General features: G+C 38.3%; 1 protein-coding gene across 1 annotated transcript; it reads right to left on the bottom strand.

The window, feature by feature from the left end:
• Positions 1-748: 748 nt before the first annotated feature.
• LOC146966844 (CD276 antigen-like) lies at positions 749-15,770 on the bottom strand. Its single transcript, XM_085764009.1, has 8 exons — positions 15,698-15,770; positions 12,077-12,394; positions 11,726-11,975; positions 3,796-3,804; positions 2,622-2,947; positions 2,267-2,527; positions 1,732-2,049; positions 749-765 (listed from the first exon to the last, which is right to left on the bottom strand). The coding sequence occupies exons 1-8, from the start codon at positions 15,768-15,770 to the stop codon at positions 749-751; spliced, it is 1,572 nt and encodes a 523-aa protein (XP_085620135.1).
• Positions 15,771-17,631: the final 1,861 nt, after the last annotated feature.

Here is a 17,631-nt window from a genome sequence, read left to right as displayed (position 1 = left end):
AAGGCAAGGCAAGGCAGCTTTATTTATATAGGCTAGTGCATTTCATACCAAGGGGTAACTCAATGCGCTTTACAGAAAAACAAAACATTTAACAGTAAGCATACACACAAATTAATGTAAACATCTACGACTAAATAAATAATGAATAAAACAATGTGGTTTAAACATTCGTTGGCACCATTAAGAAACATAACAAAGAATAGGCAGCCTAAAGCAAAACTGGGTGATGAATGACTAATCTTTGTTATAGAGCTGCCCCCGTTCTCCTGTCTTAGAAATATACTATGTTGGATTTTTCTTCTTCATTGTGTCCAATAATGATCTGGAGTAGTAGTGGTAGGAAAGCTGTAACTCCTCACATGAATGCATCAATTAAGTTCTGCATTCATAGGTTGAAGCTCTGCTCCACTGCAAACAAAATGAAATAACATTCAGCATCAGCTGTATATTAAGTTAAAATGAAAACATTCCCTTATTCATTCTTTTAACTTCTGCAGAACAAACAAACCAATTCAGTGATTCTGCGTCTTCAGTTTTAATATTCCATCTCATATCTGAAACAGTAGTTCAGTACAAACTAGATTTCAACTGAAGGGGTTTAGTTTAATTGATTTATTAATGAAATAAATAATAACATGGGTTTTTTAAATAAATTATAACCTGGGAGTGTGGAAATTAAATGCAACAGGACAAAAAACAGGAAATAAATCAATTAACTGTAAGCAAAATATTATTTTACCTGCTGGATTCAGAGGCTGGCGTTAACTGCAAACAAAATGAAATTAAATTCAGCATCAAATGTCTTATTGTTTTATCTCTCTAGAATATTATCTCACTGTATTATATGGAACAGTTTAATACAAACTGGATTTCAACTGAGGGGAAATTATTTGATCTATTGATTAAATAATCAGTTTAAAATGACTATGGAAAATGCAAACTAAGAGCAATAGCAAAAATTGATTGAAACTTGAAATATTAAAGGTCTACTTACTTGGCTCAAGACACAGTTTGTGTTTACTCTTCTTCATTGCTGAGTTGCTTGAGTCATTTCACTGCAAACAAACAATGAAATGAAATCCAGCATCAAATACATCAGGTAAAATCAACAGAACACAAACCATCACAGTGATCATGTTTCCTTCAGTTTGAATATTTCATCTTGTGTCTGGGACAATAGTTTATTACAAACTACATTCCAACTGAGGGGAACAGGTTCAATTGATATGTTTATGAGATTATATATTTATAAATCATGAGTGCTTTTGAAAATGACCTTGGAAATTAGACACAGCAATAGCAAAAAGGATACAACTTGACAGTGCATTGGTAATATGAAAGATCTACTTACGTTTGCTGACAACTTGACAGTGCATTGGTAATATGAAAGATCTACTTACGTTTGCTGACCCCTGCTGTATCCCTGTTGACCTGAGAGATGTTCAGAGTCAAAGAAACGTCATCATTACAAACAACAAACAGGAAATTGATTAATTAAGTGTAACCAGACTGTTATTTTACCTTGTTTTTTCTTACAGTACACCAGGACAGCTACTATCACTGCAACAGCAACAGCTGCTACAACCACCCCTCCTACAATGCCTGAAACATTGGCTGAATTGCCCGAAACCGAAAAAGGATCAGTTACTTGAACTGCTCCACATGATGGTGTTTTTGTTGTTTTGATTGTTGCAGATCACAGATATATTATAGATAATAGCAGTTTCTCACTTGTTGGTCCCTCACGTTGACTGTCCTCCATCCTGAGGACAGTGTTGGTTATCAGCGTCTCCTCAGCATCTCTCAGTTCACAGGTGTATGTTCCCTCATGATGTGAAGATAAGTCCTGTAGCATGAGGCTGCCTGACTCTGACACACCCTTCACCTGCTGCCTCCACTCCTCTGAGACTGTGTAGAGGACGTCAGCTCTGGTCTGAGTCAGGATCATCTGACTCTGGTTGAATCTCCAGGTGAGACTGAAGCCTGTGATGGAGGTGACTGAGGTGGAGCAGGGGATTGTTGCTTCATGGTAGGACACAGTGACAAGTGCTGAAATGACAATGAAATGGTGGTACTACAAATGTGAAGAATGTTTTCCTGTCATGTCCCTCACAGTTTGAATGCCACAGCCTTTCAGATTATTCTGCTGAGCTTCACCTCATTGCCACAGATGACATTCTTATAATTTCTATTTATCACAAAGTAAAAGACAAACTGGTTTCAGTAACATCAGTGAATCAGATTCTGATTCTGCTTGCTCACTGACCTGTCTTTAACACAGTGACTCTCCTCCAGTTACTGCGAGTGCTGATGTTGCAGCTGTAGATCAGATCAGTATCTGAACGTATCAGAGAACCACTGATGTTGTAGAGCAGCTGTTCAGTCTCCTGGACTTTAGTTTGGTTCTTGAAGGCCACATTGGATGGAGGACTGGTGGACCAGGTGAGCTCAGGCTCAGGGTAGATCCCCTCTGAGCTGCAGGTGATGATGTCTCCAACCTGCTGGAGGTCGACTTTAACCACTGCAGCTGAAACAATTTGATAATTAGTTTTGATGTCACATTTTCAACATACATTTATAGATGCATTGCATTAAACATTTAAAGTGTGCTGTTCTCATACCGTCCACATTCAGGTCCATGAATGTCTCCTTGTTTCCTCTGATGGTGCTGGTGAAGCACTTGTATCTCCCCTGGTCCTGAACCTTCACCCCTGTCAGCTGCAGTGAGGCGTTTCCTCTGGAGATCTGGTCCTGGAACAGTGATGTTCTGCCTCTGAAGCTCTGGTCCTGGAGTCCCAGCTGGTCTTGGTTGTGGTAGTAGGAGTGGACATGAAGGTGTCCAGCTGTCAACTCCATCCAGTGGACGACCACATCCTTGCCGCCCTGGAAGCTGCACTGTAAGATGCAGCTCTCCATGAAAACACAGGACACCTCAGTGTCTGTAACACAGGAGGTTCAGAGCTTGTTCACGAGAAACAAAAAAAAACAAAGATTAAGTAGTTTTGTAATGTTTATCCCAATAATTCTACAGCACATTCAACATTAAAATTGGTTCAGATCTCCCAAGAACATTCATTACACACATTTTAGAGTTTTTTGTCCTGAGGATAAGACAGAATAACAAATTTATGTCCAAAATGAGCATTAAATGAGCTGCTGAATCTCTGTCATTCCTCGGAGGATAGTTGCTATTTAATGGTCTGCTTTGTTAAAAAACAATCCAAAGTAAAATAGCCTCATAAAGGCAATTTAAAAAACAGTCTGGCCTCTGTTTTATGCTGCTTTTGGTAAAAAATTTTTTTACCAATGGCCTTTAGATGGCAGCAAAGCTAAACTGGTCTGCCAACACCAGCATCTGCAGCTGCATGTCATCAAGCATCAAGACGATCACAAAGACGAACTTCCCTCTATAGACACCATCTACACACAACACTGCAAGAAGAAAGCACATACGTAGCATCATCAGAGACACACATCACCCAGCACACAACTTAAGCACAAACACTCTGCATGCAACCTTAGACAAAGCAGAGCAGACAGCATCATCACACGCATAACATGCTTTAACAACAGTTTCTTCCCTGCTACAGTGAGACTGATGGCAAAAGCAAAATAACATTAGTCCTGACCTACCTCTGTTCACAGACAATAAGAAAGGGAATGTGCAATATCCTTAGGTGCAGTGTAAAGTATCTATTGTCTTTTTACTCTTAACTGTTTACTCTTTTTCTTTACTTTTTACTGTTTACTGTTTACTTTTTTTTTTTTTTTTAGAATTGTGTGCACTTCCTTATCTTATCTTTACTCTTTTATGTTTGTGCTCTGAGTGTCTGCACAAAATTCCTAACTTTCCTAACCTTTACAGATGTACAAATGGCAAATAAACTTCTTAATCTTTATCTTAATTATTCATTCAACACAACATAACTCATGAAAACAATAAATGCATCATCACAGTTTAAACATAGTGACTGAAATAAGATCAGACAGTGAACACCTCTCTCACCCTCTTTGGAAAAAGGCAACGCCCACAGGAAGGTTGTGATCATCAGACAAAGGGCACTGCTGCTGCCCGTCATTGGCATATTACGTAACTTGGAAAAATAAAATGGAAATTTGAATATGGCAGTTACAGTTAAACATTAACACAACTGTGGTTATATCAAGGTAGAAGGATGATGAAACTAGACTTTATCAATCTAATTCTTATAACCAATAATGAGTAAAATGAGTTATTTCCTATTTCTAACATCATCGGTTGTGCTGCCTGCAGAAGTGGAAAATCATTGAGTAGCTTACAGCCACATTAACTTTGATATATTTGATGATAAATAATCATATTAAACTACCCAGTCATCTTATGCATAAGGTAGTTACAGGTACCTTCATTCTTATCTGTTTTATTGGTCTTTTTTTTTTCAATGACTCACCTGTCATAGAGATCAAAGAGACAAAGAACGTCCGACATTTTATCCACTTCCTTGTGAAACTGTAGGCTAACGTGTCTCTACCTGTTCGTTTCACTTCCCAGGAGAAAAAAAGGGTGGAGCCTTACGTAAAGGACAAGCAGCTATAAGCCTACATGTTATGGTTTAACCACTGCTCCAGTTTGAGATCTAATATCTCTGGAGTCAGATAGAAAAATCACATACAACAGGCCTAGGACACTATTGTATTTCTAGGAATTCTTCTTCTTTCTTCTTCTTCTTCTTCTTCTGAGGAAATCATACTTCCCATGGGCGAAAACTCACCAAACTTTACAGAAACGTCCGACCCCATGCCAGATTTACTCAACTCCAAGGACATGTGCCCCCCCACCTCCTGGGGGGTCACAATAAGTGTTTAAATTTAAAAACTTCCTGCCAAACCAACGGTACATGCTACAGTTTTGCAACGTTCACAAAAAGGTTGCCCCAATACTGCAGAAACTTTTGTACACTTAAACTTATTACGAATTATTAAGTCCATCACTCTATTTTTTCCAATAACTGTAAAACTTATAACAATTTTGGCTCAATTGTCACCAAACAATTTATTTGACAAGGGACAATGTACATTAATAAAACATTGTAAAAAAAAAAAAAAAAAGAACAAATATAAATGCACCCGAGTTAGCTAAAAAAAGCTAGTTTTCATTGCCAGTCCCTCTGCCTGATGGTAAAGGGCAACCTTTAAAAAGAGCACAAATGAGGTAAAATACCAAAGACACATTCGGTACACATTAATAAATATACATTTGTAAGACAATAACACACATTTGCGATGGCACCAAAATACCAAAGACACATTCGGTACACATTAATAAATATACAAGACAATAACACGGTTGATGAAGTGTGGTAAATATCAGAATTTTAGCTCAAAAACTGAATTTTTTAAAACATTTTAAATTCTGCTCTCATGGGAACAACTGGAGTCAATGTAAGAGCGGTATTTTTAAACATAATATTTTCTCTTGTGAAGCAAAACACTTATCGTTAAAAACAAATCACCAACATTCCCATGCTGTCTAGATGCAATTTCTGTATTATCAGATTTTTGTTTAGATTACAGTATTTCTGACATTTTGAAAATTTTTGAAATCTGCCTTGACAACCGCTGCCTGGCCTGTGAGTCCATTTGAGAAGCCACACACCAGGTCTTGCTTCTAAACATATACCTGCAAATTCTTGAATTTTTCTCTCATGTTAACAATTGGAGTCAATGCAAGAATGGCATATTTAAACATCAGTTATTCACTTATGGATTCACTTATTAAATTGCCACTTGCCAATTAGCTCAGAGCAATAGATGAAGGGCTTTGGTTCCAGAAGTTGTGGGTTCAATCTTCAACTGGTGCACAAATAGCCCGGACCTGACCCATATATATACAGTATAATATATAAATTTTATTTTCTGGGCCATGAAAATGTGTGACCACTCTCCTGGTCAGAAAAACACTGATCACCTGTAACTAAGTAAAATCAAAACAAAAATCAAAACACTTTAGTGAAAATACCATTAAATGAAAGTAAGCATGTGTGTTGTATCTGTAGCCATGTTTGAGTCACAACACAGAAACACGTAGGCCTATTGTATATGGGTCAGTGACATATACACCAGAAAAAAGTGTTTTTTCAAAAATTTCAAATAACAAGCATGAAAATGGTTGACTTTTGTTCTACTAACTCTCATCTCTATAGAAACATATGTGGTTTTTAGATTTTCAGTTGGAATCAGAATTTATGTGACAATTTGTTTTATTAGCGCCTAAAATCTTCATATGGTGTGACATGAAAATAATTGTATATAAACTGAAAATGGATTATAGCTCTCTTAAGTTACTCACTTTATCAAAGTCATTTATCATAACTAAACTGTGATCCATTATACTTTGGTGGAAATTAATTAAATTTGTGTATTATTTTCTAAATCATTGCTCAATGTGAGACCTATGCCGTCTGTCTTTCAACATATTTTCTATTTATTGTGACAAACATTGCTATAAAATTATAAAAATATTTGTGACTCTTGCTGATACTATTTTCTATGTATTCCATGAACATTTTCACATTTTATCATTAATAAAGGTATGTCATTTTCACAATTTGGAATGTCACACCAAATGATATAGTGTCACACCATATGATCATGTCGCCATGTGTGAATGCAAACCATGTATTATCCAACTTATTATCATGTATTATTATTATTATTTTTATTATTATTATTACTATAATATTAGTTGCACTGCCTACAGTGTTCTAGTCCTATGATATTTTAGCTATCATGTATTGCCAGGCTTCAAGAAATCTGCCTAAAGGCCTTTTGAATCAACAGTGAAAGCACCCCTTAAAACCCTCCCTCAGACCTTCCTATTGGTCAGTGAATGGAAACAAGAAGTTGTTGTTTAGGCTACTTTTCTTTTCTTTTCTTTTCCTCAGCAACTCCTCTCTCATTGCAGGGTCAGAATTCTGTCTCTCCCTGTATCTCTTTGTCCTCTCTGCACTTGTCATAATTACTGCCTCAAATTGACCAAAGAAAAGGGAATATGGTTTGAGGTGAAGACAAAACATTGTTTAGACTTAAACAGCATTCTAAGGTTTCTGTGAAGGGGTCTGCTGTGTCTGTCTGATAAACAAGAAATCTGTATCACCAAATAAAACCAAACTAAACTAAACACAATAAATTGTGGATAATTACAGCCTTTATGTGATGATGGACCCAAATAAATGTTTAAAAGGACAAAACATACATTTTACTTTATTATTTATAGTTATAATAGCAGGAAATTACAATTCATATCATATGGTGTGACAATAAAATCATATGGCGTGACAGGCAGACATGTCACACCATTATGACCAAGTGTCACACCATATGATGTTTTCTGCACTTAGCACAACCTTGAGTCTTGTAGCTACACATTATCATACTAACAACATGCTAGATGTAACAAAGCAACATAGGTTTACATGAAAATATGACAAAATAATAAAATTTCTTTTGCATTTTTATGAAAAATGTGTCACACCAAAAGACATCTGGAAGTGGGACCTTTGTCAGAGTGCCAACAAGATCTGATTTATTGTAAAAATAAAAATGATGGCACAACTCAGGTTGTACAGTACTAGCAATACATTGCCAGTACTAACCCCCTAACCCTGTAAAAAAAAAAATCTAAATCAGCGTGTGCCTCTTCACCTTGTATTTTAAAAAGTGTGTTATTTGAATTGTGGCTCTCTAGGGCTTAATTGCTGGATCCTGCCATAACAAGATCCGGCACCTCACAGGTTGGGACCAGTTCCTGGACTTGGTAAATAAACTGCGTGTAGGATATATTGTAGGATTGCCTAATAAGTCTCTCATTATAGGCTATCCCATGCTATGCTCATGCCACCCCCCTGAACCAATTCTGCTAAACTACAAGCACAATTCCTGCTTTACACTCAAATTGTAGTTCTAAAACACGCTTTTTTCAAAACACTACACTCTGCATTTGGCACAATTTTCATGAAGAAAATCACTTGTTCTCAAAAGTTAATGGCCCTACTATGCACAGTGACTCATCACATGGGCAAACACCTGTCACACAGTTTTAAAATTAGCAATCAGAGCTTTAGAATAAAAGGGCAACAGGCAGTGATGGACTGGCACCAAAAAGAGGCCCTGGCATTTTGACCCCCCCCCCCCCCCCCCATCACACACACACACACACACACACACACACACACACACACACACACTTTCTTACAGTAACAAGGAAATTCTTCCACCAATTTGAGCAACACCAACATGACAGCCTCCGGTGGGTGCACCGCCACCTATAAACAACTCATTCTAAGCTACAAGACAGCTTTCATTTGTATGCGGTAATTGCGGTTGTGATTAGACCTCGGTAAATATGTATGTTATGAAAGCATTATTTGATTTTTGCTAATAAAAAGTCAAATAAGCTACATACTGTCCCTTTAAGGAGAGCGTAAGTGTTTGGCAACAACTGTAATATAAAATAAATGGTAATATCAAAAGTCTCTTTATATTGGCTGACTCCCGCTGTATCCCTGTTGACCTGTGAGATGTTCAGAGTCAAAGAAACATCATCAATACAAGGGTCAGTTGCAAATAAGGGTTGGCAAGATGAGCAATTACTGTAAGAAATATCTTAAAAAGCATGCATCAACGTACGATTTGTATTCATGTTGGTTTTATGTCATTTGAACCTTTTTTATTTTTTTTTTTTTTTTTACAAAAGTGCCCCATAAAATGTCCAATGGTGTAACCACAAAGAAATAACAAATATTAAATATTTGATCCACCTACACTCAGGGGCGGGTCTTCCATGGTGGCACATGGGGGCAACCGCCCCCCTGCAATCTGCCCCCCCAATTGTCATTGACTTGTGGCAATGTCAGTCACTGGGTAAAGCTCTTCACCACTGCTATGCTCACTGTACAGAGCTACAAGTACTAACTTCTAAGGGCGACTTCCCCAGAGGACCCGGCTCGAGGTTACAGTGGCAGACGCGGGCGGCGTTCAGCTCTTCAGCCGTGAGATGGTGTTGGAAGGAAGATGATTGTGATGGGCCTTAATGACGACAAGTGAATGAACGTGCACAACTGTGTCTGTGGTCTGCGTGTGTGTGTGGCTACTGTTGGTGCCGAGCCGTCTGTGATTTACTGTTACTCTTCCAGCCATGGAGCATTCCTGGAGGAGGACGAGCCTCCTATTAGTAATAAACTACGTGTTTTTGTGCAGAGTTGAGCTCTGGTTAAGAGTATAAGATATTTCTGTTCACTGTGAGAAATTTGTTGTGTTGCTTATTCTGCTGAGACATCTTATTTACAAGATAGAATTGATTATTATTTTTTTTATATGTATATATATTTTTTTGGCTTTTTTGCCTTTATTTGATAACACAGTTAGATAGACAGGAAAGGGGGAGGCAGAGAGAGGGGGAATGACATGCAGGAAAGGTCTGCCCGACGCGGGACTGCGTTGAGGACTGTAGCCTCTACATGGGGCGGCCGCTTTAACCACTGCGCCACGCACCGCCCCCAAGATAGAATTGATTATTGATTATATTGTAAACAGTGTGTAACTGTACAATATAAATATTCAAGACAGCGGTCAGTTGCGGCCTTAATTTTTGTTACTTTTGCCCCCCCCCCCCCCAAATTCACTGTTGTTACCTGCTGTGACCGTCACCAGAATGCATATGCAATTGTGGTGATGTAACCATGAAGTTGATACTGAATAGGTCTAGTTATTTTATTTATTTACTTAGTTTGATAATTTTAGTTTGATGTATTATATACTAACAATGAAATAGCAGAAATGTAAATAAGTATATGTAAATGTTAATGTTTGAGCAATATTTCTCCTTTAAAGGAGTTATTTTTAAGGTATTTTAAAGCTACTGTACAAGTTCAAAAGTGCTTTTTTATGATATATCTTTAATAAGCATCATAAATTACTGATATTTGTCATCATCAGAAATTCTTATTAATAAGAGTCAAATGTTGGAACCATGTGGTGTAACCAAATGGTGTGTAGCTAACTGGTTACACCATTTGACATTCCATTTTAAAATCAAATTTGACAAGTATTTCCATGCACTCCCAAATAAGCACATGGCCTTGGTTGCAATATTGCAAACTTATTTTTGGAAGTCATTTTTTATTTTTATGATTCATAAAATTGTTGATGTTTTTCTAGTGTTATACTACCATTTGACATTTGAACCTACCAAACCTGACCAAACCCTAAAATGTCAATTTCTGAGTAATGTATAATTTATCATTTGTAATTTGCAGTTGTGCAATGGCCTTCTTTACAATATTGACAAAATGGCCTCTTAAATGGTGGTTACACCACTTAACACCTCATGTAGTAACATGATTCCCCAATTTAAATTTCATATTTAGAATTGCATTCCATTATCTTTATATAAGTACAAAGATCATGCCAAACTATAGTTGATATAGTGAATTTCAAATTTTAACCCTTCTGAGATTGACTTAACCATATGGACACAAAAAAATTAGCATCACGTCACTGACCCACAAACAACAAACAGGAAATGAATCAATAAAGTGTAATTAAAATGTTAATTTACCTTGTCTTCTTCTACAGTACAGCAACAGGCCAATTGTCACTGCAACAATAACAACAGCTGCAACCACCCCTCCTATAATGGCCCCAACATTGTTTGAATCATCTGCAACAGAAAAAGAGTCAGTGTCTTGAACTGTCTCACATCATGGTGTTTTATTTTGATTGTGTCAGGTCACAGATATACAGATTTCTCACTTGATGGTCCCTCACGGTGACTTCTCTTTATCCTGAGGACAGTGCTGGTTATCAGCGTCTCCTCAGCATCTCTCAGTTCACAGGTGTATGTTCCCTCATGATGTGAAGATAAGTCCTGTAGCATGAGGCTGCCTGACTCTGACACACCCTTCACCTGCTGCCTCCACTCCTCTGAGACTGTGTAGAGGACGTCAGCTCTGGTCTGAGTCACGATCATCTGACTCTGGTTGAATCTCCAGGTGAGACTGAAGTCTGTGGCAGAGGTGACTGAGGTGGTGCAGGGGATTGTTGCTTCATTGTAGGACGCACTGATAGAAGCTAAAATGATACAACACAGAAACACACTAAATGTAAAAACGTAAAGCGTTGTATTCAGACAGTCTCACTTGACACAATTTGTGTCAGAGCAGGATTGATGTGATAGTAACACAACACTAATATAATGTTCAGATAAAAAATAATGTAGTCTGTTCTGGTGAATGTGGTTTGTAAGTTGTTTTGTTTGTACTGCAGCTGGGTAGAACCATAGCCTACACTGCGTATATACACATAATCAGCGCTAACAAATCAATTGACCAACCAATCATTTTGAATAAAATATTTCTTTTGGAACAGTGAAATGACAGCATGTCCCAGAGTCCATGACAAAGTCATCAATTGCCCAACTAATTTTGAAAAATCCAAAATATTCCACCTCAGTTTGCGAAGAGATAGAAAAGAGAGACATTTAAATTCAGGAGAGAGAGCCATGGAATGTTGTTGACTAATGATGCAACAGATTTCTAGAATTAATAATCTCATTGTATGTCTTCGATGAAAAACCTCACTGTAAAATAACTACATCTGTGAAATAGTAGAATAAAAATGTGTTTCTCCTCAATTGTAAACTAGCATTTCCTGAGTGAAAATACTTGATTACTGACCTGTCTTTAACAAAGTGACTCTCCTCCAGTTACTGCGAGTGCTGATGGTGCAGCTGTAGATCAGATCAGTATCTGAACGTATCAGAGAACCACTGATGTTGTAGAGCAGCTGCTCAGTCTCCTGTTTAGTGGGTTTCTTCTGCAGATCGAGGTTGGATGGAGGACTGGTGGACCAGGTGAGCTCAGGCTCAGGGTGGATCCCCTCTGAGCTGCAGGTGATGTTGTCTCCTTCCTGCTGGAGGTCGACTTCAACCACTGGAGCTGCAGAATCAAAATCACATCATTTGTATGAATATAAGAACCTATGTATTTTAAAAGTGCTGCCAAATGAGGACAAAGACAAAAACGTGTGCTTTTCATACCGTCCACTTTCAGGTTGATGGATGACTCCTTGTTTCCTCTGATGGTGCTGGTGAAGCACTCGTATCTCCCCTGGTCCTGAACCTTCACCCCTGTCAGCTGCAGTGAGGCGTTTCCTCTGGAGATCTGGTCCTGGAACAGTGATGTTCTGCCTCTGAAGCTCTGGTCCTGGAGTCCCAGCTGGTCTTGGTTGTGGTAGTAGGAGTGGACAGGAAGCTCACCAGCTGTCACCTGAGTCCAGTGGACGACTTCTTCGGCGCCGGCCTGGAAGCTGCACGGTAAGATGCAGCTCTCCATGAAAACACAGGACACCGTAGTATCTGTAACACAGGATGTTCAGAGCTTGTTCATGAGTGTAGCCTATCAAAAAACAAAGATTTAGTTAGTTTAGTTTAGTCAATTTTGTAATGTTTTAACAAAATAATTTTACAGTATCTTAATGAAACGATAACAGAAGTTCAGGTCTGTCAACAAAACTTCAATCCAGATTTTAATGCTTTTAGAGAAAACTTGACATGATGTAGGCCTACTACATGTGTATTGCATTCACTTGAAAAAAAAATCTGATTTTTCTGAGTAATTTATACTTTTGGTTTGTTTTTCAGAGCATTCTTTTTCTGTCCTTCTGAGTCTTTTTTTTGTTGAGGCATTTATTTTATTTTTTTTTCTGAGTTTAGAGAGTAAACATTAGACACTTTGCTCTCTTGAGAGCTCAATTTTGAGGTACTGGGAAATACTCCTGTGTTTGAGTCATGTCATGTAGACGGCATTAGAAAGAAAGCCCATTCAGATCTGCTAGACTGAACTATGCCATGAAAAAAAGACCTCTACCTATTTAAAATTGTGTTTCATGCCAAAAAATCAGCAGTTTGTTGTAAAATAAAATTCCAAAAATCCGTAACCAGAAAGACTACAGGTCCCGTAGGTGACGTCACACACCACATGCCGCCCTTTCCCGTGTCAGCTACTCCACTGGCTGTTACTGTCCGTAGAGCGGTCTTCACGCAAAATAAATTCTTCCGTTGGGGTTTTACGGCAAACTGCTGATCTTTTGGCATGAAACGTGATGTTTTAAATAGGTTAAGGTTAAAATAATATATTTCACAATTCATTCGGATCACAAAATTACATTTTGACTCACATTCACTAGTTGGGGGGGGGGGGGTGTTGGGTCAGCAACTGGCTATTCTCACTGCACAACAGCAGCAGGACTGGGATGAACAGCTGTATCAGATGAGTGGAGTTAAGCATCCACATAAGGGTATAAAATCTTATGGACCATGAATTTCACTGTAAATGGTGTTTAAACAGTGAATAACTGTTAACTCTAATGGACACTTCCCCTTTGTACTTTGTGTATTCTCTTTCTTTTCATTATGGTGGAAAACAATTGGAAAAATAAATACTAAATATTTTGATATTTATTTATTGTTTATTGTATCATTTAGGAGATATATCTTCTGTCGGGGTTGCGGAAAAGTGGACCCAAATGAAGACAACTCAAAGTAATAAAGTATTTATTAAAAAAGGTGAATAAAAGGTCAACAAAGTACAACAGAAAAGAAAAAAAGTATCAACAGAAGGGTAAAGGGGCCTAGTCCCGGACTACAACAAAGTACAAAACAAAAATCATACGTGTTCATAAGTGTTGCTGGACAGTATACTGTCTCTGTTTCAGCTCCTCAAAGCTCAGGATACCTGTTGTAAGTGGTGCCAGCTCCAAAGTCGGGCCACAAGTATGAGTAACTGGCCGCCATACTAGCCCTTCCAAATATCTGAATGTGACTTGAGTTTCTTTTACACAGATGACATCAGACACAGTCAGAAATCTCACCAGCTTCCGGAGGCCAATTTCATCCAGTCCCCTTAAGTAGCCTACTTACCGTATGTAAAAATCACAAATGTTGGTTCTCTGCTGGAGTAGCTGGAAAAGCTGTTAGTATCATCTTTATCACCTTTTGTGTTGTTGGTTTAAGATCCTCATACATCTTCTTACAGTAATATCCTGTAGACTGAGAAGAAACTCCCTGAGTGTTGGTTCTGCATCCATCCATCCATCCATCCATCCATTTTCATCCACTTATCCGGAGTCGGGTCGCGGGGGCAGCAGGTTCTGGTTCTGCAACTTCTGCAAAATTATTCATGGCATATTTTGGGTGCTGGATTATTTGTTTGTGGGCCAACTGGCTCTCAAGTTACTTGTGTTGGTACCATTCTTGCTCCCATGCGACCCATAAGATCAAGAAGCTCCTCCTCATCATTGCCAACAACAGCCTCTTGCAAAGCAGTGGACAAGAAATCATTTTCAGACTGACTAAGATACAGTAGCTATAACATCAGGGAGTCAAACAATACAGTACATTAGGTGCTCTCCAAATACGACTGCTGCTGTAAAGGCTTGTGCCAACCAAAATGGACCTCTGGCCAATATCTTGCAAACAGACTTCTATTCCTCCCCTTGCCATTTTGGGGATAGTGATGACACCCTCACATCTGCACCTTCTGCGGCACAGTCTAGGAATTCTGTCCAGAAGGCAGCGTACACATCCCTGGACACACCATCCGCATCTACCCCCATTTCATAGATGAAGCTGTATTCACAGAGTAGCTCATCATTGCTTCATCCTTGAATTGGGCAATCGCATGCAAAAGTTCATTGGCAGGACTTGGTGCAGCAGAAGTTATGTCTCAACACGCCTTCTGGCTGTCTTCCAGGCTCTCCTATTCCATGCATATTTGTTGCTGCACTGTATTCTCTGATTCAAAGCCATCATCACTGTATTTGTTGCTCATTGTGCCCATTTTTGGTTCATCAATGTTGTCAATACTGACTAGTCTACTGGCAAATGATCCGGATATGTTTACATGCCCCATATAAAATACTTCTATGTTAATAGAGTAGCTTGTTAGCATATAACCCTACCTCAGGACAAATTGCACGTTCTACTTGTGCCAAGCCAATAATTCATTCATTTTTGATGAAGAACAATGTCCAGCATTATCTCTAAAACATTTTCATACCCTGTGTATAATTAATTAGACATGCCTTACCTTTATTGACCCAGTTTGAGACCCTATGATCGAGACAAAGATACTCTACTAAAAAAAACCTCTTTTATTGCGATGGGGGCATGCATGAGCAAGCAGGAGTCACTCTCAGGTGGGGAGCTAGTTCTTGTGGGATTTATTGCTACTTCAGAAATAAAAGTACTCTGAAAAACAGGCACAAAAATAACTCAGAAATAACTGAACACGTATTACTCTATAACACAGGAAATAATTACTCAGGAAAAACTATTTTTGAGTGCAATATGCGTCCGTAACTATGAACCAGTCGCACTGAGTATTAATTAAGCTGCTCAAACTCTGCCACACCTCAGTTACTTTTGGGAAAAAGATACCTGTCCTCACTCAAAAACAAGCAGTTTAATGGTCTGTTTCATTCTTAAATTGAATACAACATTCATAAGTATAACAGCCCTCTATTTTGTGCTGCTTTTGATGAAAATGATTCTTTCACCAGAGGCTACCACACTGCAACAAGAAATATATCAGTTACACGTTGAACATAATTTATATCTTACCTAGAACAAGCTCTGACAGGCAGTGAACGCCTCACTTACCTCCTCTGGACAGAGTTGGAATCCATAAGAAGCACGTGATCATCAAACAGAGGGTACCCCCATCATCCGTCATCGTCCCTCATGTGTGTGAAAACATGAAACATGGTCATGGCCATATAGCAGTTAAAGGTGGACTGAAAGGACTGGTTATTTTATTTATTAAAAAAGTGGGTGAGTCCTTTGGAAACTTTTAGATGCTATTTCTGGTGCCTTTCAATTAAGCTTATCTCCAGAAAACTTAATAATGCTTTTAAAAGCCAAAGGTGAACAAATTTTGAAATTTTTTTTTTTTAAACAAGGCTTGTATGACAATATATTATAGACAATTAGACCCACCCATCTGAGTATAGCTTGTGTGAGAACGGTGTCCCGCTGCAGGGTATCCATTCCATGCCCACCCCCATACCCAATGCCCATGCTCAAATATCCTACTACTAACTCTTACACAGATTACCATCTACACAGTATTAAACTATCCAGGTCATCAGTATCAACCTTAAGTTCTGATTACTCACCTGCCATCAAGACAAAACAGATCCAGAGGATCACAGTAGTGAAGCGACTTCACACATTTCATATAGGCTGCATCCAGGTGCTGCAGCCAGGTGAAACAACCTGTAGGTTTGTGTCACACTGTAAAAAAAAGAAAAGAAAAAAAAGGTAAAGCTTTCACGTTAGTCGCTCCACAGGACCACCAAAGATCAGGATCAGTGCAATGTTTATGACGGGGAATTTCTTCAGATGGGTGTGATGTGTGTGTGTCTAGACACCCCAGGGAAGGGAGGAGCTTTAAGGTAAGTCACAACAAGTTTTCCATGAGATTTAGGACACGAAGACTGAATGTATTTTTCATATCGGTATGAACATTGAAATGTTATTAACTTGGCAGGTCAGATACAGTGACAGAAACGGTTCATGCAAAGTGAGTCTTTTCGTGAGTTTTTTCAGTCAGTTTTGTGACTGACAGACTGATGAGGTTACAGAGCCCTCTGCTGGTCAGACACTGAAAAACAAACAATTTTGATGTGCCATGAAATACAAACTGGACAAAGGAACAGTAGTAGCCTGTTTATAGGTTTGGGGAATAAAAGAGAGTAAACCAACCAACCAAACAAACAAACAAACAAACAAAAGCCTTACAAAACACAATTTTTTAAAAATGTATTTATTTATTTATTTATTTTTTACAAAACTTCAGTTCACCAAATACCTCAATCTACACAACATCTGTAGATGCAGCACATTGTACCAAGTAAATGTCTGAAATGTAAAAATAAGAACTTGTTTTTTGCTGAACAGTAGTGGAAACTCTCTAACTTACTTAAGGTTCAGGGTTCGTTTTATTTTACAAATCATTTTAAAATACAAAATACAAATTCAATTCACAATATACAGTAGACATGATCTTGTAAAAAGGGTAACTCCAGAAGCTATCTGTAGCTTATGAACGGGGGCCCATAGAGACATCAAAACAACAATAGCTACTAGCCTATATTATGAGAAACAATTCCTATTTCTACCTAAAGTCTAACCTAACCCTAACCATCTAAGGCAATTCCATAAGTACAAAGAGTTTATGGTTTAATACAATAATGACACAATATCAACACATCAGGCACAGGTACATGAAACAAAAAACAGCAAACCGAGATTGATTTAGACATAATTCAGCAGCAGTTTTTGTTTTAATCTCTTTTTAAAAATAGACAGTGATGCAGACTCTTTAATCGTGCTCTCAACCTCATTCCAAGTCTGTGGTCCTTTAAACCAACACTAAGGAACTTTTCAATCTTCATATAATATTTTCATAACTTTTGTGATGATACATCGACTTACAACAGGTTGAATGACACCTCTGTCATGGCCTGAGGGGGTCTGTATCTCCTTCACTGGCACTAAGCAACTTTGAGGAGCATCGTAGGAACCCGGCTCTC

This window comes from Trachurus japonicus, chromosome 20 (genome assembly GCF_045865225.1).
Source record: "Trachurus japonicus isolate A0001 chromosome 20, Traja_1.0".
NCBI lineage: Eukaryota > Metazoa > Chordata > Actinopteri > Carangiformes > Carangidae > Trachurus > Trachurus japonicus.
Note: the sequence above shows the minus strand (reverse complement) of the source record. Positions and strands in the feature narration are given on the sequence as shown.